The sequence below is a fragment of the Primulina eburnea genome, chromosome 18, assembly GCF_022965805.1.
Source record: "Primulina eburnea isolate SZY01 chromosome 18, ASM2296580v1, whole genome shotgun sequence".
NCBI classification, from domain to species: Eukaryota; Viridiplantae; Streptophyta; class Magnoliopsida; order Lamiales; family Gesneriaceae; genus Primulina; species Primulina eburnea.
Window position 1 is genome coordinate 25,756,720 of NC_133118.1, and position 25,243 is coordinate 25,781,962.

The window sequence follows — 25,243 nt, forward strand, 5'->3', positions numbered from 1 at the left end:
AAGTCCAGGGACCCGTACTGGAAACCTTTACATTTCTGAACAAGTTGAGCAGCATCTTGATTCATCCCGGGCCACCAAAATCCGGCTAATATAGCCTTCCGAGACAGGGCATTCCCACCGAGAAGTTCACCACAGCACCCTTCGTGTATTTCTCGGAGGACATATTCTACTTCATTTTCTGATAAGCATTTGAGCAAAGGGCCCTGATACGATCGTCTATACAAAACATCATTTAAAAAGACAAACCTTGGTGCTTGCTTTCTGATTTTCAGATCTTGAGCTTTATCTTCCAGTAGTTTACTATGGACAATATACTCGATTAGGGGAGTCATCCATGAATTCTTCCGAGTGGTCATCATTTCTTCATCAACAGAGCACTAACCAGGTAAAACATAGGACTTCCCGGGTGTTTATGTCTGTCATAGAGGCAGCTAATTTGGCTAATGTATCAGCCTCTCCATTCTCTTCTCTAGGGATCTGCTCAATGCTCCAGTCGGTTATAGATGCTGCCCGGGCGGAGATGAGCCCTAGATATTTTAGCATTTTTTCACTCTTGGCTTCATATGCTCCCTTGATTTGCTGGGCAACCAATTGAGAATCAGAGTAGATGATGACCCGGAATGCGCCGACTTCCTGGGCAGCTTGTAATCCTGTCAGAACGGCTTCATATTCTGCTTTATTATCGGTGACCCGGGAGTCGATTCTTAGAGCCAGCTTGACATTCTCTCCTGATGGAACAATTAAAACCACCCAACTCCACACCCTGACAAATTTGATGCTCCATCAACAAAAACTCTCCATACTCCCTCTTCTCCCGATTGAATCATCTCTATCAAGAAGTCTGTCAATGCGTGGGCTTTTATAGCAATTCGAGGTTTACATTCAATGTCATATTCCCCGAGCTCTATAGTCCACTTAACCATTCTTCCCGAGACTTCAGCATGTGTCATGATTCTCCCGAGTGGAGAGTTAGTGAGAACCACAATTGGGTGTGAGAGAAAATATGGTCTTAGTTTCCGGACAGTCATCACCAGGTTCAGGGCTATTTTCTCCACCTCACTGTAATTCAGCTCCTCTGAGGGCATGACTTACATAATATATTGGCTTTTTGTCGGTCCCTTCCTCCTTGACAAGTATGGACCTAAGGGCGTGCTCAGTAGCAGATAAATAAATCCACAATTTTTCCCCAAGCTCTGGTTTTACCAAGACAGGCAACTCGGCCAAATGCTTCTTCAAATCTTGGAAAGCTTGCTCACATTTTTCATCTCAGCCAAATTTTTGTGCATTTCTTAGAACTTGAAAAAATGGATAACTTCGATGGGCAGACCGAGAAATAAATCGAGATAAAGCAGCGATTTCTCCGGTCAATTTCTAAACTTCCCGGACAGATTGGGGGAAGGTATGTCAATTATTGCTTTGATCTTGTCTGGATTTACTTCAATTCCTTGATCTGTTACCAAAAACCCCAAAAACTTCTCACTTCTTACCCCAGATACACACTTGGCCGGGTTGAGCTTTATTCCATATCGTTCAGGGACGCGAAAGCCTCAGTCAGATCATTAACAAAGCAAGAAACTTCTCGGGTTTTGATCAGGATATCATCCACATAGACTTCAATGTTCCGACCAATCTGCTTCTGAAAAACATAATTCATCAGACGTTGGTATGTGGCCCCGACATTTTTCAATACAAAGGGCATAACCGCATAGCAAAAAATGCATCCAGAAGTGATAAAACTGGCTTTATCTTGATCTTCACGGGCTAAGGGATTTGGTGGTACCCCTGATAAGCATCCATAAAGCTTAATAATTCGAACCCAGATATTTTGTCCAACAGTTGATCAATCCGAGGAAGTGGATAACAATCCTTGGGACAAGCTTTATTTAAGTCTCGGAAGTCTACACACATTCTCCACTTTCCGGTTGCTTTTGGAACAAGGACCACATTCGAGAGCCAAGTAGGAAATTGGACTTCTCGAATGTGGCCAGCCCGCAATATCTCTCCAACATGTTCATCAATGACTTTATCTTTCTCGGGGCCGAAGTGCCTCATTTTTTATTTCACGGGTCGGGATCCCGGGAGGATATTTAGTTTGTGCTCGGCCACTTGTGGTGAGATTCCGGCTAATTCCTGTTGAGACCAAGTGAAAACATTGATGTTAGCTTTTAAACAGTTTAAGATATTTATCCGGGTGGGCGCATTGATGTCTCGGGCCACCCGCATATGTTTCCCTGGCTCAACCTCCACTGTTTCTTGTTCTTCCTCCGCAACAAAATGCACTTCCCTTTCCTTAGCCACCTCATCTGCTTGACTTTCCTTATTCCCCTTCTCCTCCTTCTCGCCTTCTTCTGATCCACTCGGACAGTCTCCCCATAGCACTTCCGAGATGATGGTTGATCTCCCCTGACCTCGCCGACTCGTCCTCGTAATGGAAATTTAATTTTTTGATGATAAGTGGAGGCCAAAGCTCTCATCTCATTCATAGCTGGTTTTCCAAGGATAATATTGTATGAGGACGGGACATCCACCACTGTAAAGACTGTCATGACTGTCTTTCATAAATCCCCAGTTCCAAGGTTAGTGGCAATGTTATTTCCCCTTCTGGGTATACAGCGTGACCCGCAAAGTCAAATAGGACAGTCTCAACTGTCTCTAACTGATACTCATGCAAATCCATCTCAATCAATGCTTCCTTAAAGATGAAGTTGAGCTGCCATTGTCCACGAAAACTCTTAATACATCGTTATTAGCCACTCGAGCTTGAATAACGAGAGCATCGTTATGGGGCAGACCGACTCCCCTGAGGTCTTTTGGACCAAAACTTATGACTGGCTCATTCCTTACCTTCCCATCAATCACTAGACACTCTCTTCTGTTTCTCGCCTTCCGGGATCGATTGGAATCACCATCTGTGGATCCTCCCGAAATCATTTTTATTAATCCTCGAGTCGAGAAATCATTTCTCTTCTCTGGCTGTCTACTTTTTTCTTCCCGGGAACTTCTTTCCTCTCTCTTACTTCCACTAGGGATATCTGCTGATTTTCGGGGAACATTAGGTTCGGGACGTCGAGACAACGAAGGTGGTTGTCTAGACATATATTGGGTGGATGAGATTCTGGCACAGGACGCTTACCAGACTCCTTCCTTAGAGTTCGGCACTCACTTGTGTTGTGAGAACATTCTTTGCGAAGGGTGCAGAACCACCATTCCTTCCCTGGTTTTGGTGTCCGTGCCATCGAACTTGGAGGCGGGGCTACGTCTGAACTGCATTCCTGAATTTCTCGATCCCGGGCAATTCTCAAGGGTACATGAGAGAACAGCCCTAAACCACTCTTCTTGTGGATTCTCTCCTCGGGTCAGACAACCCGGTCTCTTCTTGCTCTTTTTAAGGCCTCTTTTTTGGTTATGCGCCTCCTCCATGTTGATGTATTTCTCTGCCCGGGACAGGAGATCTTCAAAGTTCTCGGGTAATTTTTGGTGAGAGATCGAAAGAAATCTCCCTCCCATAACTCTTGCATAAAAGCAGTAGTTTTAGTCTCAGGGGCGCAGACGAGAACATCCAAAGCTACTCGATTAAATCTTTTGATATATGCCCTTAAAGTTTCGTCCTGGCCCTGTTTCACTTCGAACAGACTGAAGGCAGTCTTCTTGTATTTCTTGCTGCTACTGAATTGGTGCAAAAATATTTTTGAAAATCTTCAAAAGAATGAATGCTCTGAGGCGCTAGCCCTTCAAACCATCTTTGGGCCGAGTCAATCAGGTTGGTCAAAAATACTTTTACATTTGATTTGATCTCCATAGCAATGTAACATAGCCATAATTTCAAATCGAGCAAGGTGTTCTTCGGGGTCAGAACCCCATCATAGTCTTTCATTCGGGCTGACTTGAAGTGCCCGGGCAGTGGTTCCCGGACTATGACATCAGAGAATGGGCATCCTTTAACAACTTGTGTGCTGCTTCTAGAACCAACTTGACATTCCAACATTTTCACCTTCTTCCTTAGTTCTTCTAACTCCTCTGCCACAATAGGAGATTTAGAACCTGCACTTGACTCTCTCTCCTCCTCCCCTTTCTCTTCTTCCTGCAGCTGCTCACGCTCTTGCTCGGGATGGGTGGAATGATGAGTAAAATCTTTCATTGCCATGGCTGTCTTAACAGCATCAGTTACAATTTTGGTTAAATCATCTGGTGTTAAATTGATGGTAGGCTGGGGCCCATTAGGTGACGGGCCACATGCACCAGAAAGACGAACGTTATTCTCTTCCTGGATACGAGAAGTGTCTTGGTTTGCCCTCCTTGTAGGAGTCATATCAACGCCTTATAACTCAGAATTTCCCACAGACAGTGCCAATGATGCGATCCGGGCCAAATGGATGAGCCGGGTCGGATGCTCCACCGAATCTACTATCAAGATGTTGGGAAAAATAAGAGCAAGACGTCTGGATTAAAAGCTTACTTCCCGGAATAGATGTGAAGATCTGCAACCAAGAGAATAACCACGTGAATGGGCACCGGAGGGGTGTCCGGCGCGACCACTCCAATGCTTAAGTCAGTAAAGAACTCGAGCAAGGAACCAATGTAACCAAGGAATAGTTGTGAGATTGATGTGGAAGGTGAGTAGTAAATGCACAAGAAACGAGTGTATTCAATATCTGAATAGAGAGTGAATGCAATGAAGGAACCTGGTATTTATAATAGAGGGTGTAATGATGACCTCGTTCTTCGTGCTAATCATTAATTATAGTAGGACGGCTGATTATACCCTATTATTCTGACATGTCAAATCTCACACTAGTCATATTCAGCCCACCTGATCTTGTCAACCACTTGTATCAGTGTCAGAAATAGGTCGGCCGCGCACCCTACTTTGTCGGCGTTATTAAATGTAGCACTCATATCGAAGTGGTCCGGGTAGAGTGCCTCTCGGGGACTTATATGAGAGCTCGAGCATCCAATGGCTTGGGGATTCAATAGCCCGGGTAGATTAAGTCCCGAGTGTTTCTACGACCGGTCTTTCCATTGACCATTTCCACAGATTCTCCCTGTCAAGTCATACACCCAACATACCGGCAGCTTAAGATCCGAATATCGATTCAGATTGTCGTCTTATTGACCCGAGAACAGTACATCCTCTTGACCCGGGCAGTACTCATGGCCCGGCTTCATGTCCCGGGACATCCCGGGCATTATCCATGACCTGGGGCATCTCGGGGTATCAGGAATGGCTATGGGAATATGAACGGAGGTGTTAGAGGGGGTCGGGGAGATATCCTCCGACAGAACCTTGCCATTTCGACCAGAGGTGGAGGAGATAGAGTTTGACATAATGAATAAAGGAGAAAAAAAGTTTAAAAAGACTTACAAGATGAGAAGACGACGAGTGACTGGAAAATGTAAAGATCGCCGGAGAAGAGGGTTGCGTGTTGGAAAGATCGAGAAGAAAACTTGCAAGAGTTTGGCCGATTTTTTGAATTTGAAAGTGATTTTTGAAAAACTCTTGTGCTACTATATATATGCGGTATGAAATGATCTTGATCGTTGATGGGAGAACATGTGGACGGCTCAGATATGCCTCGAAAGTTGTACCGGACAGTCGAAAAGACAGGCACAGGATTAGAGGTGCCATGATGATTTATCTTCTCGGGAAACGAGGAGTCTCTGACAAGATTTAATTCATAGGGCTTACATCAGCACCGATAGGGTAACATCATCCTTATCATCTCGAGAAGACTAAACGACAAATTATTTCTCCTGACCGGGCACACAATACTGATCGGGACAACGAGTACGAATCTAGCCCGACTATTTTAAGGAAGGAGTGATGATACCTCGAGATGTCCCGGGTCATGGATAATACCCGGGATGTCCCGAGACATGAAGCCGGGCCATGAGTAATGCCTGGGTCAGGAGGATGTACTGTTCCAGGGTCAATAAGACGACAATCTGAATCAATATTCTGATCTTAAGTTGTCCGGTACTTTGAGAGTATGACTTGACAGGGAGAATATGTGGAAATGGTCAATGGAAAGACAGGGCCGTTGAAACACCCGAGACTTAATCTACCCGGGCTATTGAATCCCCGGGCTATTGGATGCCCGGGCTCTCATATAAGTCCCCGAGAGGCATTCTACCCGGACCACTTCGATATAAGTGCTACATTTAATAACGCCGACAAAGTAGGGTGTGCGACCGACCTATCTCTGACACTGATACAAGTGGTTGACAAGATCATGTGGACTGGATTTGACTAGTTTGAGATTTTTCTCTTTCTAATTCTTTTAAAAATTTCTTTGGTACTATGTAGTCCTATTCCTAATAGATTTATCCCAAAATAGCATATCCAAATTATAAGAAATCCTTATGTAAGGAATTCCAAAAGAAGTTCTTTCAACAAAGTTGACATGTCAGAACAATAGGGTATAATCAGTCGCCCTACTATAATTAATGATCAGCATGAAGAACGAGATCATCATTACACCCTCTATTATAAATATCATATTCTTTCTTTGTATTTACTCTTTATTCAGATATTGAATACACTCATTTATTGTGCACACTGGTCACCTTCCACACCAATCTCACAACCATCACTTGGTTACATTGGTTCCTTGCTCGAATTCTTTACTGACTTAAGCATCGGAGTGGTCACGCCGGACACCTCTCTACCGCCCATTCACATGGTTATTCTTTTGGTTGCAGATCTTCACATCTATTCCGAGAAGCAAGCTTTTAATCCGGACGTCTTGCTTTTATTTTTCTCAACATCTTGATAGTAGATTCGGTGGGGGCATCCGATCCAGCTCATCTATTTCGCCCATATCGATGATAAATTAATTGATCAGCAGTAAAATTATGCCCAAAATAATATAGGGAGAGTACTCTTAAATTTGACTAAAAAAATTAATTGGGATTTTAAATTTGACTAATGCAACTTTTTTGGATCCAACATAGAGAATTTTACAATTCCATTCGTAATTCATCATAGATTTCAACATCCTTGCTCCCTTATTTCTCTCTTGTTTTAATTCCAATGTTGAATTTTGAAGAAACAACTTGTCCATCGAATTTCTACGATATAAATAAAAAATCTTTAAAGCAAGGATTTTCAAGAAAGCAACAAGTAAATTTTCCATAATCTGGCACACACTATAATCCGCATTTATTTGAAAGTAAAACAAAAATATAATCACTAGATATCATATTCACATATCCCGATTATATAAGCTCTGTTTTTCGATTCGTATTGAGTAAAACTTTCGACCACCCTGAACAAACATTACACGACATATTCGCACGAAAAAATATGAATTAAAAAATCGAACTCCTGACATCAAGCACTCGCCTACTCCAGTCTCCACCAAAACTCACACAAGTCCTCACAGACACAATATAAATCACATTTGTTTTAACGTAAATTCTTGTAAGACGGTCTCATGAATCAATTTTGTAAGATGAATATTTTATTTAAATCAACCATAAAAAATATTATTTCTATACCAAAAATATTAGTTTTTTTTTAGGTAAAGTATGGAATCCGTAAAACAATCTCACATAATCTGTGTCTTAATCTTAATACAAAAAAGTTGTAAAATTCGAGCCTTAGTCTAAGAGCAAGGGACATTGGGTGAGACTCCGATATCATATAAATTGCATTTGAATCAGCAGAAGAAAAGGGAAGAAATTAGTGGGGAGTGGACTTGACGAATATTGCTGCACATTCTCGCAACAGTTTCACCGAAAGAACAGCAGTGAAATTACAAGAAAGTAAGATGGAAAGAGAGTCGGGCTAATCAATGACATTAAAAGATCTGGCTTTGGCAATTTTCATGTCACTCAACTGAAAGAATTCCTACTGTTGCCTCTCCACTTCTCCACACTTCACATAAAAAGCTGTTCCCTTTTTTAAACAAGAAGAATTCAAGGACTGTAACTAACCATTTTCAGCTTTTTTTTTGGCAAATCGACTCCAGTTTTTCTTCACAAGGCCCCACCCCAAGAAAGTCTATAAATGGTGGTGGTGCAGTTCTTTCCTCTACGGTTGGTACAATTCCTGGAACTTGCTGCGGTGATGAAGATGAGATCTCTGAAGTGTGGTAGTGATGGTTCTGTGACTGCTGAACTGCAGACATCAGAGAAGGGTATGAAGGATAACAATTGATAATTGTCCCATCCCAAGATTTGCTACAGTTCTTGAAAATTCCCATAATCTCACCCGTACTATTATTATTGTTGCTGCCTGTGTCAAAAACAACAGTAGAAAATGAAATAAAGCATAAATTATGGGCAAAAAATATGACATTTCTCAATGTTTCACATCGTCATGATTATGTTACAAACCTCAAAAGAAAAATGGTTTCTTCATCATGCCAATAATTTTAATTATTCATATGAAAAATGTTCCAAAATCCACACAGATTCACAATTCTTGAAGAGAACTAGTAAGTGCAAACCGAGCCAAACTAGTGAATTTGTGTTAAGAACCTATCTTTAATAATATAATCAGTTAGATAAATATTCAAGATTTCATTTTCCATAGACTGGAACCGAGAAGCCATACCTGTCAAGAAACCAGCAGATGTCTCCGGTGCCCAGAATCCATAACCAGTATCAGGTGTTGCTCCGCCGCCGCCGGCGGAATCACACTTAACACCACCAAAATGTTGGCACTTGGTCTCTATTTGAACATCTGAGGCGAGATTATAGAGCGAAGGGGAATCATCTTCTTCTTCCATTCTCTTACAGACAAATTGACCCATTTTCCTCCTCCTGAAAGCACTGGATTGCTCTCTATACTTCCTCGCCATAACAACATGCCAATGATTCTTCACCGCATTGTCTGTTCTTCCGGGGAACAGCCTCGCGATCATAGCCCATTTGTTGCCATACAATCTGTGAGCAACCATAAGTCTCTCCTCTTCTTCTTCACTGAAAGCCCTTCTGTTAATCTTCGGATCCAACTGATTAAACCATCTTAATCTACAGCTTTTACCTGCCCGTATACCCAAAGAATCACAAAATCAGAAGAAGGAAACAAAAAGAAAACAGAAAGAAAAGAGATTAACCCCTAACTAGATTGATTTGATTATAAATAAAGTAGTTCTATTCAAATTTTACCTGATCTTCCTTCTAGTTTCTGTGCAATAAGGTTCCAATTATGAGGGCCATAAATGGCGACGAGTTCTTTAAGTTTCGCATCCTCCCCAGGCCTCCAGTGCCCTCTCGCGCACAATTTTGATTGCCCATTTCCATTACTTGAATAATCTTTCCCACTGCCCAGTAGCGCTGCATGCATGTTAGACTCATCTTCTCCGTTTAAACTTGCATTCAGATCAATAATCTCGTTATTCTCTCCGAACCCATCACTGGAATCCGAGCATTTCCTTTCACAATTATGCGTTTCATCCAAACAAGAAAAACCCCAGTGATCAGCACTGCTGCTCTTAGAAAAAGAAGAGCTGATCTTCTCCATAGAAGAATACTCAAACCTGTTGCTTAACGTAAGTGAGTTCCAACCTTCAAACATCGTCCCCGCCATTAAAGAACCTAAACAGATCCAAGAAGAAGGCAGATAGCAAACTCTGTATGAATCCTGGGTTCTATTCTTGCTGTTTAAAAAAAGAAATCCATTTTTTTCTCTGACAGATGATTCTGTCCTTGTACTGTTACGAGGTCATCCATCCATCATCAAGATTATCAGGTGATGAAGAGGGTAGCAAGTAAAAGATTTCGGAATAAGATGTGCGTGTGGGGGGAAATCGACAGACGTTGGAAATGGAAAGAGAGAGGGTTTCCGAGGTGAGAGACAGGAGAGAAAATGGAGGGGAAATCAAAGCGCATAGGGTAATTGTAACAGAAAGCTGTACACGGACAGGGCGCTGATGTTGATCTTCTCTTCCGCCATCACAAGCCCACTGTGTTTTTGTGCGTAACGATGTTTATATATATATTACTGTATATATCTTTGATGACCTAATTCTTACCGTATGCAGGAAATTTCTCTAAGTGATTTTCTTTGGTGTTTTACTAAAAAAATTATATTTTTCGTATTAATCTCTTAATTTTAAAAATTATTATACCTGATATTTTTTCTCTAAAATCGAAATTTATGTAAGATTTTACTTAATAAATTATATTGAACATTATGTTTCAGAATTTTTAAAGTTCACACTAGATTGTTTGGAAATTTATAGAGATTTTATTTGATAAATTATGTTTAAAATTTAGGTTTTTCTACGTTATTTTGATGTTAAAGTAATATTAGGATATTTACAAGATTTGAACAATTAAATAGAGAGAAAAAGGGTTTCATTTATGGTAAAAACTTGTGTGAGATGGTCTTACAAGTCATATTTTGTGAGACAGGTCTCTTATTTGGATCACAAATAAAGATTCGTGAGACCGTCTCAGAGACCTACTCTTCGTTTATTTATTGAAAATGATTTTATGTATCACTGAAATGGTTAAGAAAGTTTTATTCCTTGTTTTATTAGGGAAAAAAAGAAAGATAATCTCTCTATATTTCTTGACTAAAATGATTCTTTGAAAATTGTTTTTGATACACACATAAGTTATTTTTATTCAATCATGTAAAACACAAGTAAATGGAAAGAAAAAGTAATTGACGTTTGAAGTTGCATATTATTTATTTTATTCAATTTGGTATTTATTTGATTATATTATTTATCAATTTATTAATTATGTATTTTACATCAATCAAATCATTGAATTTAAATTATAATATTATCTTTAATAACTAGATGTGAGAAAAAATATCGAAATACCAAAAAACCGCACCGAAAAAATACCGAACTTACTGAAAAAATTGGTATACCGAACTTTCGGTATCGATACCGTACCGAAATTTTCGGTATCGGTATGGAATATTTTTTTTCGATATTTCGGTATATACCAAAATACCAAAAATAATTATTATTATTTTTTAAGTTCGGTATACCGACAAAATTTTTGATGTCGGTACGGTACCGGTATGAACTTTTTCATATCGAAAATTCGGTATACCGAATGTACGGTATACCGAATTTTCGGTATTGGTATGGAAAAATTCCATACCGATTTTCTTCGATACGGTATACCGTACCGTACCCACCCCTATTAATAACTAATATTATTAATATTGTAGGACCGAGCGCTTGCCGCTTTATCAAAACTATAGTTAGTGGTAATTGTGCAACTCAAATATTTTAAACTGCACATCAGCTCAAACACTACGGTTCGATCGCTCTACCAATCAAAGACAATTATTGCATCCAAAAAATATTTTATTAATTATCAGAAAAACAATATGATAATTTATTATTCAATGATAATTTATTCTTCTTTCTTTTACTTTTAATCAAAGATCAACATATATTATTTATCAAAACAAATTCTAATAAAACACCTTTTAAAACTTTCAACAACTCTTTTGCCAAGATGAATATTATTTAAATACTCATATAATTTGATTGGGTTATGTTTTAAATTTTTTAATTAGTCGCAATTAGTTAGTTTTTAAAAAATTACTCCAGATTTTCCGAAATACAGATATGACAATGAACATTGTTGTTTATATCATATCCAATGTTCCAAGTGTGTAAGGAGTAAGATATTTTATAAACCCACGACTCGAAATAAATTAAGATCTTTAGATCTAATAAATGATCGAATTAATCATGTCATGACACCAAATTTTACTGATAAATCCAATGTCATGTAAGCATAAGAAACATTAGATTAATTATGAAAATTAATACTATACTATTATATTAAGTTTATTTGGAACTGTAAGGTACTTGGGACTATGGTTTGTCTCCACAGCAATGACAAAATTGCGACGATTGATGAAATTTGGTCCTTTGTCATTTTAACTATGTCAAATGAATTTAAATGCTTTGTTTGTACTTTTTCCCCTCTCTCCATTCCCATCAATCTTATCAAATTGATATTTAATTCAAACTTGCTAATATCGTTTAGTTTATATCATAAAAAATGATAATAACACGATTTCATGTTTTCCATAAATTATAGCAACTATTATGTATATTGATGTGATCTGAGTGAATTAGATGAACTGGATCAGGGTAATTCATCGAATCAGATAAGAGTTTTGTTAAAGAAAAATGAACAAGAGAATATATTTTGAGGGGAAAGTATGTCTATGTGAAAGGTAATATGGCGATGCTGCATCTATATCCTGCAAACAAGAAGATGAACTCGTGAATGAGCGTCAGAGGGGTGTCCGACGTAGCCACTCTGATGCTTAAGTTAGTAAGTGAAGATGATGAAAACGGCTGTGTAAGCGGGTGTATGAGTATCCGTGAATATGCAATCTCTCTTTGAATATAAATCACACATGTTATTTATAGGAATGAAATCCATGATTACCTTGTTTTCAGTGCCTACTTACCAGTTAGGGCAAGATGGTTGACCATACCTTACTTTCTGACAATTTTTCTGACACGCCAAACCTATGTGATTCTGACAGTAATGATTGTCAAGCATAAGGTATCTCATACTGTTGCATTCGAGTGAGGTGCTACTTTCGAGGTAGCCCGGGTAAAAAACCTCCTGGGAGCTTGTATGAAAGTCCGGGCTTCTGGTAGCCCGAGATGAAGATGCCTCGGGTACTCACCTGTCCGGCTACTGACGAGTGACGAGCTCCTCCAGCAAACTTACCCTGATTTGGGCTATCCATTTAATGTCTGACCCGGGCTCTTCCAAGGGTATCATCATATATGTTTTCGCTCATTTTTTAAAATGATTAATTCAAATTATATAAGTTTATAATTAATTTTTCCGTAAACAATTGTCAACAATAATTTTATAAATTTAATGCTAAAATGATATGGAACATGGAATATGGATTACATAGTTTATGCGTTATTTGTCGGAAATAAGAAGATAATTAACATAGTTTGCTATAAGAATAAAAGTTGCATCAGCATTATATTTTTCCAAGGCACGCAATTTATAATATATAATTTGTAATATTTCCTCGAAAAATAAATATTTGTGACACAAATTTTCACACCCGTGCGTATTCGCAGTAGAGTCAACTTTTAGGTCAAATTACATTTTATTTGTGACATATTTATAGAGAAAAAATATTATATTTCTCCTAAATTATATATTCCAAGTAACTTTATTTTATGTATTGATTAACTTGCATGGATCGAACACATAATAATATAATACCTATATAATTATATTATTAATTTTTGAATAATTTATATTGTTTTTTTAACATAATAAACTATATTGTTAAATATTAGGAAACGAGACTCCAATAAATAGTACTCCAAAAAATATATACTAATTTTCCTTCCCATGTATTATACCTATTCTTTATAATAATATTATTTTTATAAAACACAAAAACAAGAGGAAACATCTACCATAAAATCCAGGGAAAAAAATTCCCAATATCATTGTACTTTTAATACGTAAAACTATGGCAAAAAAGTATTTTTTTTTGTTTTAAAATGAAATTTATAATTTTTTAAAAATTGTAATGATGTATCATAGATATATAATACACATTTTCAATAACAACTTGATGCTTTAAAAGAATTTGTTGGAAAATACTTTGCCTTAATAGAAAAATATGAAAAAAAAAAACTAATCTTTTATGAATTAAATAAAATCATAACAATTTATAATACATGTTTTCCATTGCAGCCATTTGTAAGACCATCTCCAACCCATATCCTCTATTTTTCGTCATCTATCCTCCAAAATATAAATCCATGGATATCTATTTTAAAAAACTTTCTCCAACTCATATTCTTTAAATATTACCAAATACTCTATTTCTTTAATTTATTTCATTTTCAACCTATATCCTATACTATTTCTTTAATTTATTTCATTTTCAACCTATATCCTATAAATATTACAAAATATTTTATTTCTTTAATTTATTTCATTTTCGAATACACACACATATAATTAATTAATTTCATAATGTATTATTTAACTAAACTTAATTAATTAAACATGACACAAATACATGTGTATTTGATTCGATGTATTTAAAATCATACAGACATAAAATATAAATCAAGACAAACATAAACGCACATATGATTTAAAGAACAACACAAAATTGAACATTAAAATTACTAATATTCTAAATTATTTTACTCCTCCTACAAATGGTCAATAAGAGCATCTCGAAGTGCATAGTGAGCCAATTTATCTTTTATTTTACGATAGCGTGCTAGAAACTCTTGAAATCAAGCATGCTCATCACGTGTCATTTCAACATCTGGGATGGATGCCTCATGATAATCTGTGAGTGGCATATTCCATTTTCTTTCATCTTCAATAATCATATTATGCATTATAATGAATGTTTTAATGATATTATGCAGCACTTGTTTGCTCCGAACTCGTGCAGGTCCAGTGATTATCTCCCATTTTGATTTTAATACTCCAAATGTTCGTTCAACATCTTCTCTGTAACTTTCTTGTCGTGCTGCAAAATATTTCTTCTTTGGACCTTGTGGATTGTGAACTGTTTCTACTAGAGCGGCCCACTTTGGATATATACCATATGTTAGGTGGTATCTCATGGTGTATTTTTTTCCTTGTATCACATAGTTAGCGGCGAGAGCTACCCCATTGGCCAATTTAATAAAGAGATGAGGTTTTGACAACACATTAATGTCATTGTTTGAACATGGCAAACCAAATTATGCATGTCATATCCACAACTCGTAATCTGCTATATCCTGCAAAATGATTGTTGGTTTTCTGTTGTGACCATCATTTTGTCCAGCCCAACTTTTTGGACAGTTTTTTCACATCCAATGTATACAATCTAGGCTTCCCATCATCCACGAGAATCCACGTTGTTTTCCAATGAGGAGGATCCTTTCAATGTCCTCAGCATTGGGAAACTGAAGATACGAGTTACCAAACACCTCCATCACAACCCGACAAAATCTTTTTAAACTTTCAATCGTAGTAAACTCTCCGATTTTAATATACTCATCCGTTGAATCTGCCGCCACTCTGTATGCTAATATACACATTGCAATTGTTATATGGGGACAACTTGGGCCTCCCCAACGCATCTACTTTATGTACGAAGTAATTATCATGTTGTTGAACGAATTCCATAATTCACAAGAATAGCTGACGAGACATTCGAAAATGTCAATTGAACATTGATTCATTGTACATTGGAGACTTAGAAAAGTAGTCATTGTACAAACGTTGTTCAGCGGCTAATCTGCCTCAATTAATCACAACATGGCCAAGGACCGAGCATCGACGGTGCAAATTATCACATTCTTCGAAGTAATTGGAGACAACGGTACCACTGTTTATGAGTTGGCTTAAAACCGTTTGTTGTTCGCCAATACAATTTAACTCATTCTCTATGTTGTCACTAGGTTGATCTTCGCCGTCCGATAATGAAGAGGACGACTAGAAAGAAAAACTTGAAGGACCTCCCTCATGAAAATTCATTTTTGAGCAAGATTAGTAAATTATCAAGAAGCCACTGATCTTTAAATAAGTGATGACATTTTTAGTTATATTAGATATTTTAATTTTTTAAATATTATATGGAATAAAAGCCAACTCATTTTTTTTGTCACGGGTTATGTATTTCAATAAAGCCAACTGACGGGTGTTGTCTAGTTGCAGCTATCACGAATAGTCTAGTCACAATCAGAGACATGTCATATCTCAACATATTGTTTTCTCTCCAAAATTTCTTCAAGGTATCAAGAGCCAATTTATCCAAGGATTTTGATAGTTTGATTAAAGAACTGTTAATCACATCCACAACGTTCTCGGATCAAACTTCACGATGAGTTCACTGGGGCGTGCGGGGGGCAGCGCGCCCCTGCTTGGGGTTCAGGGTGAAGCCACAAAAATTATTTTTGTTATGCAGTTATTGATTGGGCTTCTTTTGTTTTCGCATTGACTTGGTTTTGTTTACTTTGTTGAAAAATATTTATCACGGGCTATGAATTTCCACTAATCCAACTAGGGGTTCTCTATCAAAGACAAGTCAGCTGTCACATGTTGTCTAGTCGCAATTAGAGACAACTCATCTGTCAACTCTTGTCTATATAGTAGCTGTCACGAGCTATGCATTTTCACTCAAAAGCCAACTGAAGGGTTGTTACGTTGCAGTCAGCTATCACGAGTTGTCTATTTGCTAGCAAAGACAAGTCATCTGGCACGAGTTTTCACCCACTAATATAGAAACTCTGTAATATGTCAGAGATGCATTGTATATTCAAAATAAAGTTCTTTCAATACGCACCTTTAGATCAAAGCTACTGAAGAACACTTGAAGGACATTTCCAACATGGTCAAATGTACTGAGAAAATGGATGCTGTGACGGAAAATGCTGAGGTACATCGACAACAGCTCATTGATGTTGAGAAAAAAATGATGAACCTTATGTGCGTTGATGAATTAGTCTGTGCATAAAAGACAACAAAAAAATCGACACAAAAGAATGGAGATGGGGGATGGCTCCAACGGGACTTCTACACCATTTGGACAGTTCCTCGGAGGAACATCACCATCCGGGTCCGACCTTCCACCGTACTAGTTTACTCTCATGATTGCAATGAACTAAAAATGTATTTATCTTTATTTTTGTGTGTGTGTTTTTTTTATTGTTGGTGATATGTCACTTAGTATTGTTTACTTTTTTATGTCTAAAAATATCGCATGTTTATCAATTTAAATTAAATCGATAATAAGTATTTATAATAAATTGTGTTGTGTATTTCTTTGTATTAAATTTTTCATTAATTCCATTTGGTAACTATTATAAATAGTAAATTTAATTAATTCATTAGAAAAATAAACAATTAAAATAAAAATTTCAGAATTAAATAATTCAAAATAAAAATAAAAAATGGACCAAAAATTATTTAACTTTAAAAACAATTTAAAGAATTAAAAAAACTCGAAATAAAAAATATTGGCCAAAAAATTTAATAAAACTACAAAATGACTACAAGACTATTTCGTAATTTTTAAAATGTCTATTTGTAATTATTTCTATCTCACACTCAATCATCTATATGAATAGTGGTACTCTATAAATGGAAGATCACTATTGAATGCTCTAAAATAGAGGAGATAAATAGAGCATGGTTGGAGAAGATTTCATTAGAGATGTCCTAAAGCAAACACTAATCCTTCAAAAAATGGCAAAAACTTGTGTGAGACGGTCTCACGGGTCGTATTTTGTGAGACGGATCTCTAATTTGGGCCATCCATGAAAAAATATTATTTTTTATGCTAAGATTATTACTTTTTATTGTGAATATCGATATAGTTGTCCGTCTCACAGATAAAGATTCGTGAGATCGTTTCACAAGAAATCTACTCTCAAAAAATTTAGTATATTTACGTCTCTCAGTTATATTGATTCCCAAGTACTTATTTTGAATTTTTTTAAGTGAGTGATTTAATTTGTAGGACTAAGAGCTTAATGCTTTAACAAAAATTATAGTTGATGGTAATGATACAACTCAAATATTTTAAATTGAATAGTAGTCAAAACGTCAAGATTCTATCGCTCTATCCAAGAGGGATAACTATTGTATGTCAAAAATCTCCCTATCAATAATTGCACTCTTTGCAATCAATGAAAATTGAACCAATGAACTTGGCTCAAATATCAATTGTAGGATCGAGCGCTCATCGCTTTACCAAAAGTTATAGCTGGTGGTAATGATGCAACTCAAATCTTTTTAATCGTATAACAACTCAAACGCATGGTTCGATCGATCGCTCTACCTAGCAGTGACAATTATTTCTCAACATGATTTGTTACTATTGTATCTGATCATCAAACTCAAGACTACTCAAGACTTCATTCCAAATTTAGACTTTAAAGCCAAATAAACTACATGAAATCGACCCTAATTTTGAAATTTTAGTTCGATAACAAAGTTCAAATTAATATATTTTCGAAAAAAAACTATAAAAAGTAAGCCATAAAAATGATTTAACCTAAAAATGGTCAATCGTAGTACAACAAACTTAAAAAAAAATAAATCCCAACGACGAACTTGTAAACAAATTAATGGCACCAACCTCCAAATTATGAAAGTTATATCCAGTAGAAGATCCATAACATAAAAAAAATTAAAAAATAGAAAAGTAAAATAGGAAATAATGAATAAAGTGGTTAAAATAATAAATAAAGTGGTGAAATTAAATATTTTACAGCAAGCAGGAGGAGGGCCAAGCCCACTTGCAGACGTTTTTCATTTATTGGTGACAGAGAAGATTGACTGGAATAATATAGTACCAAATTTTCAGTGAAATTTCGATATTTTGGTCAAATTTATCGAAACTTCACATTTATTCTGTGTTTTTTTTTTTTGGCTTCAAAATCACAGTTAAGTAAAATGTTAGTAAATGCATTTGACCTCATTCGTCGTTTCCCGAATTTCATGCCTTAATTCTTGGAAAATGACAACCATAGCAGGCATGTTTTTTCATTGCCCTCAGCACCACAGGAACAGAGCTAAAATTTATTTTTAAAATTTTATTTTTACACGTATATATATATATATATATATATATATATATATATATATATATATATATATAAGATTTAAATCATGTTAATTTTTTGAAAAAAATAAAAAGGTTTTAATAATTGTATATATATAAATATATTTGGGTTCATAATTATTGAATGATGATATATAATACGTAGTGTCACGCCCCGCGATCGGGGTTAGTAGACACCGGAGTTGTTTAACAATCACATAATCGCCAAACAACAAGTCTCGTAGTTCAGTATAAACCGAAACCAGTCTATTTCATAATTAACTCAAAATAATCTTGTCTTACAGCGATAAATTCCAAAACGAAATAAAATGTGCGGAAACAAAATACATGATGAAATCAAAGGACAGAATAATGTGACTGGTCTCGAATAAGATTGGCTTCATCACCATCCCCAAAAGTACTCTTGCTCTTCATCCTCGATTTGTTCCTCTTTCTTATCTGGATGGGAATGTAAGGGGTGAGTATTTTGGGGAAATACTCAGTAAATGGGGGCCGATCGTGCATGACAAATATCGATGATATACATACGAATAAATTATCATAATTTCAATATTAAGCATGTTGGATAGAATAATAACACAAATACGAATATAGCACTGAAAATCATCTCATTTTCTATGGTTTTTACTGATCAGTCCCCTATATGTTATTCCTTTAAGGGGTGAGGCCAAATGAACGGTTATTATAACCCAACAAAGTATATCAAAATTCGAAATTTCCTTTACCATTTCTAAATCAAATCTTTACAGTGCATTTCAAATAATTCAAACATGCTTTCAAATATTTAACTGATATCGAACAAAGAACAATTCAAGGGATTTCAATACCAAATGGAAATGAATATATCACGCCGATCGAATTTTCAAAGTCATGTTTAATTTATTTTCGAAACATAGTATGCCCACTTAAAAGGAAATAAGTGCGCCAAATAAAATATTATCAAGAACCCACTTACAAAGAAATATATATAGCAAAAGCCCACTTACCGTATTTTGACTGCTCAAGGAAACGTGAATGGTGAGATTGCGGCAGAGTTTTGTTACTAGAGGGCGAAATGCTTTGAGAATACGGTGGTGCTAGAGAGGGTTTCGAGATTTGGGAGTGCAAGTTCTGAATGAGGAGTCCTCCTATTTATAGGCACAGAAAATCAGCTTACAAGGTAAGCTCTGAAGTCACTCCACGAATGACGCTGATGGCTAATCAAATGGATGATTGCACTAATCTCTCCCGAATGAACGTGGTCTCTTCTTGGTTCAAGGTACATACTCGAGATTCATGCTAATGGAGAGTGATTTCGGTTTCCTTAAGTTGTAAATGGAGAGTCCGAGATTGGTGCACTTAAATTCCTCCTTTTCAAAATGCATGGTCTTCACACGTAGTACGTACACTGATCGATGGGGCATGCATGCAGTTAGTTTCAATTGATTATTTTTCGAGTTTATATGAAAATAGTAAAAAAAAAAAAGATTTTATATATCTCATAGTCATGTTACTGGAATTGTTATTGATTTAAAAAATAAATGATCAAAAATTGAAAAAAAAATAATAATAATTGTTATAAATTAATTATTATAAAAATTATTTAATACCTTGTTGTAAAATAAAATTTAGGATATATTTAATAATCCACAAAGGAAAACTTGTAATCACATCGGAATAGCAACCAAACAGCATATAGTTAATACTTTTTACATATTATTCGAATAAACTATATTTTGAATCGAGTGTGTTGGATTAAGTATGTGTGTGTGAGAAAAGTACTAAGTGGGGTGTATTCAATTCAGAGTTTTGATGACTTTTAATGACTTTTTTAAATGATAGACTTTTATGGATTTGATAAATTTTTATTGACTTTTATGGAATCTCACAGAATTATAAACAGATTTATGTGGATTTATGTAGACTTTTTTGCAAGATTTTTATAGACTTTTGTAGATTTTTTTTTTTATAGAATTTTATAAATTTTGTACTTAACTATAACATGTGATTTTTTATTAATTTCTTTGAACCAATAATTAATTGACATATATAACATATTCAATTTGAAATTATTTTTAATATTTATATTAATAAATAAATTTACTTATTTAAAAGTTAAATCGTTTAATCCTTATATATATATATATGTGGGTTTATATGCATGTTTGTAAATTTTCAAAATACATCAATTGATTAACATGTAATCTTATTTTTAAATTGATAATATAAATGTAAAAATAATATTATTTATTATTGTGTGAATATAATTTTGTATAAAAATATCATAGCTTACATATTAATTAAAAATACGAAAATTAATTTAAAAAATCATTATTGTTACGAAACTATTCAATTATTAAGAATTAAACAACATTTTTTTGATCATCTTTTATTATTATTGAATATTACATTAATTTGTATAAATCATAAATTAAAAATCACAAAATCAATTCTATAATTCAAAATTTCCCCGTGTTATTAAAATAAAAAATTATTAAATGAAAAATCAGCCAAAAAATGAAAAATTTGAAAAAGAAAGATGAAAATATATATAGAGATATACTTCGAAAATTTGAGAGAGTAATAGAAATAGATGAGAGGAGAGAAGATATGAAGATATGTGATGTGAAGCGACAGGGAGAGAGTTAGAAGTTTTAAAAATCCATTCAAATCTTTGGGGTGAACCAAATACAATTTTGTACAATTTGTAGTTGTACCTTAGGCTTTAATATTTGTATGTCAATGAATTCCATGGAGTTATTAAAAGTCCATGAAAATTTTGAATACCTGTAGATTTTTATAGAGTTTATAAAAGTCAATGTTGAATACCACTTGACTTTTTAAAACTCCATGAAAGTCTATTTTGAATACCACAAGACTTCTATAGAGTATGCAAAAGTCTTGATTGAATACCTCTAGATTTTTAAAATCTACAAAAGTCATTAAAAGTCAATAAATTTCCCACATTGAATACACCCCCCTAAGATGATTAAACTCGTGGAATGGTATCGTAGTAAGTTGTGTACTTGACATGTCGAGTGGGCTAACCATTTTATATAATTATTCGAAGAAGAAAATATTTTTAAAAAACTATAAGTTAGAAAAAAAATATTTGGGTTTGAGATAAAATACTGAGAAATTAGATAAAAACTTGTAAGAAGATGGAGAGATGTAAGAAGATGGCTATCGATAAGCCTACATCATCAAAGTTACATGACCAATTTTAGCTAAAAATAATTTTAGTGTCATATTGATGTATCAAAATGGTTACTATGAGGCACTCAAGTATATTATATAACTAGTTATTTTGCATACGCGATGTGTGTGTGTTCAGTCTTTTTTATTATTATCGATGGACTAAAGTAAAATTTGACAAATTATAGAGAGACTAAATTGATATTTGAATTGTTGAAAAAAAAAAATGTGCGTTGAAATTTTAAACAAAAACAAAAGTGTAATATTAGTATCATATAAGGGTAAAATTGAAAGAAAAAGTTGGTGTACTTCTTAGGTGGCTACTATCATGTCCCGAACTTTAATAAAATAGAATAGATAAATACAGTCATTTTTTTCTATAATATTTTTAAAAATAAAAAAATATTTATTTATCAAACTTAACAAAGAAATAGGAATATATCTAATGTTTAATGTAGTGTTGGAGAAGCAAAGACAAAGTTTTAGTGCATGGGATGTCCAATGAATGGGCCATAGTAACTCACGCGTGCAAGGACAATATTAACACATGAAAACATGTGTGTGTGTTTCATAGTTATTTATGAAATAACAAACGAGTGGACCATCCATTTATTTATGAATTTTTATATTGATGTGATCTCGCTGAAATGGATGAGCCAGTAAGAAGCTCCCACGGATCAGATCAACAATTTATAATGTTTGAGAATTCTGAGTGAGGATAATGGCTTGGACTAACACCTGCAAACAAGAAAGTAACTCGTGAATGGGCGTCAGAAGGGTACCCGATGTAGGCACTCCGATGCTAAAGTCAGCAAGTTGAGGATGAACACAAGCAATATTTGAGAGAAAATATTTATAATGCTTGAGAGTTCAAAGATTTCAGAATCATTAAATGACATTAATACCTGCTATTTATAGTAGAAAGTGGGGTATGTACCTCGATTCCAGTGCCATCTACTAAGTATGACAAGTCGGTTGCCCATACTCTAGCTTCTGATGGCTTCTAGGACACTCCAAGCCCAAGTTGTTCTGACAGATTAGACGGTCTGTATCAATCATACTCAAGTGTGGTTCAATTCTCGAGGTGACCCGGATAGTTGGTTACCCGAGTACTTATATGAGAGCCCGGGCTATGATGACTACCCGGGAAGAAGCAAAGTGCCCGAGAAGCTGGTTTCTGATCTGGGTTATCCAATTGATATCCCAGGTCAATATTGACCCGGCCCTTACAGGGGTATCACCACCCATCCCTAAAATAGTCGGGCTAGAGCTTGACTCGCTGTCCCGATCAGTCATACTTGTTCTTTTTGAAACATACTTCGGAATGTGTAAGAGCATCGGGGCTTCAAATATCCTATATATGAAATGGGATACCGAGGTCTGATACAACCCGGGCTGTGAATGAGATGCTGGGGCCTCAAATCTCCCGGGCTTTAGGTATTGTGTCGTTTAGTATTCTCGGGAAGTCCAAATGGTATCATTACGACGCATGCGTTTAGCATTAACTTCCCTCCGAAAATTGTTTCGTATTCCGAGAATCAGATAAGTCTGACACATCGATATGCGTGCACATCCTCTCATATACCTGTTACAATTTTCGAGGCGCATCCTGATTGTCCACGTGTACTTAGATCAACGGCCGAGATCTATTCCCACCGCCTATATATATTAGGCCTCCCATTTTTGAGAAAACACTTGCAAATTTAAAACTCGGGGAAGCCCTTGCAAATTTTTCTCTCGAAGCTCCTCCGCGCAAGCTCCTCTACCTCCGACGATCCTCTGCCGCTGCAATCACCAACTTTTCTTTTAAAATCGCAAGTTCTCTCTCCCAACCATGTCTAACTTTACTTCTTCTACCTCTGGAGCCAATGCACGAGGCTCTCCTAGCGACGAGTCCACCGCACTGCGCTCTGACTCCCCTCCGTCTCCCCCTCGCCGTTCTATCACCCAACCTTCTAAAAAAAAAAACCCTTCCAACCACACCCTCCTCTTCAAAACCCTCCTCCTCGGGCACTTCCTGAGCTCCTGGAAAGCTCAAGGGTAAGGGAAAAGCTCAGGCTTCTGACCACCCTTCCACTGAGATCCCGGTGGCTCCTGAGCAGCACTTTGCGCTCGGGGCCGGACGAGGAACTCCGATCTCTGGGGTATATTCCTTCTTCTCTCTCCATTTTGGTGCCCGGGCCTTCTGACAAGGCCAATAACGCTCCTCCCGAGTATACTACTTTCTTTCGGGACCAAGTCCGGAATGGTCTCCGATTTCTTGTCCCTTTTTTTTATATTGAGGTCGCCAAGTTCTTTGGTGTACCAGTTAACCAATTCCATCCCAATTCCTTCAGGATTATAGCCTCGGCCTATGTCCTTTTCAAGATGAACGATTATCTCATCACTCCTCTTATCCAACACTATTTCTTCTCTTGCCGGCTTGGGGATAATGCATTTCCCTGACTGCCCGGCTAAATGCCCGATTCCTTGATGACATCCCTTCCTCTCAAAAGGGATGGAAAGGAAAATTTTTCTATATTCAACTCCCGGGTCCTCTTCCCTGTCTGACCGGGTTTCTCCCTTCCCTTCCCCAACAACCTATCTTTTCCCAGTCCTACAAATTCGAGGAGCCTTTCCTCGTGAGTCAAACCTTGGTGGAGGGGCGGAAGTACTCCTCTTCTGTTCTCATCTCAGATGAAAACCTAATTGCCTACGGGTTGAGTGCCCGTGCTGAGGACCTTTTGGACAGGGTGATTGGCGAGATTGCTGTCTCGGGCACTCAACCCGGTAATTCTTGATATCCTAGTCTTATTTTTAGATTTTCATACTTACTATTCGTGCTAAAACTTCTTCTTATTCTTATGCAGATAACTCAAAAATGCAGGATGCCTTCGCCAAAAAGTGGGCGGCTGAAAAGGCGGCCAAAGAGAAGAAATTTGCAGCCCGGAAAGCTGCCCTTGAGAAGAAACTAGCTGAGGAGGCGTCAGCCCGGCGAACTGAGACAAATCGGGTTGAGACCCAACAAGAGGAGGTGGCCCAGGAAGCACCCCGAGAGGACCTTGGGGACCATGTCCCCCTCGTTCAGAGGAAGTGAAAGGCTATCACAAGCCCGGAGCAGATTCTGACTGAGGCCAATCATGAAGGAGGCCAGGGCTCATCCCGAGCAACTCGGTCACCTACCCCTCCCCAGCAACAAACTACAGAGGAGCTCCCTCAAGAGCCTCCTCTGACTGATCAACCCACCTGACCCAACATTTTCCTGGAGGGGGCCACTTCAACAGGCATTCGGCGCCTCAAGCACATGCTTACTCCTGAAGAGGAGGCCTCTTTGAAGAGCTCTGGGCCTGGTGTCCGGTTTCTTGAGGGATCCAACCGATTCCTATCTGTGAGTTTTCTCTTCATTCTCTTTCCTTTATTTCTCCTTCGTTTCAACAACTTGCTTTGTACAGGCTGCCCAAATGATGATCTCGGCCTTCGAGGAAATGGCGGCGGCTGCTACTAAAAAAGGCCAACAAACCCGGG

The 25,243-nt window shown here is 36.7% G+C and overlaps 1 protein-coding gene across 1 annotated transcript; it reads right to left on the minus strand.

Annotated features, from left to right (window-relative positions):
• Window positions 1–7,697: 7,697 nt before the first annotated feature.
• LOC140819767 (uncharacterized) lies at window positions 7,698–9,985 on the minus strand. The gene is made up of 3 exons (XM_073179964.1): window positions 9,115–9,985; window positions 8,558–8,989; window positions 7,698–8,119 (listed from the first exon to the last, which is right to left on the minus strand). The coding sequence occupies exons 1-3, from the start codon at window positions 9,533–9,535 to the stop codon at window positions 7,941–7,943; spliced, it is 1,032 nt and encodes a 343-aa protein (XP_073036065.1). The 5' UTR covers window positions 9,536–9,985; the 3' UTR covers window positions 7,698–7,940.
• Window positions 9,986–25,243: the final 15,258 nt, after the last annotated feature.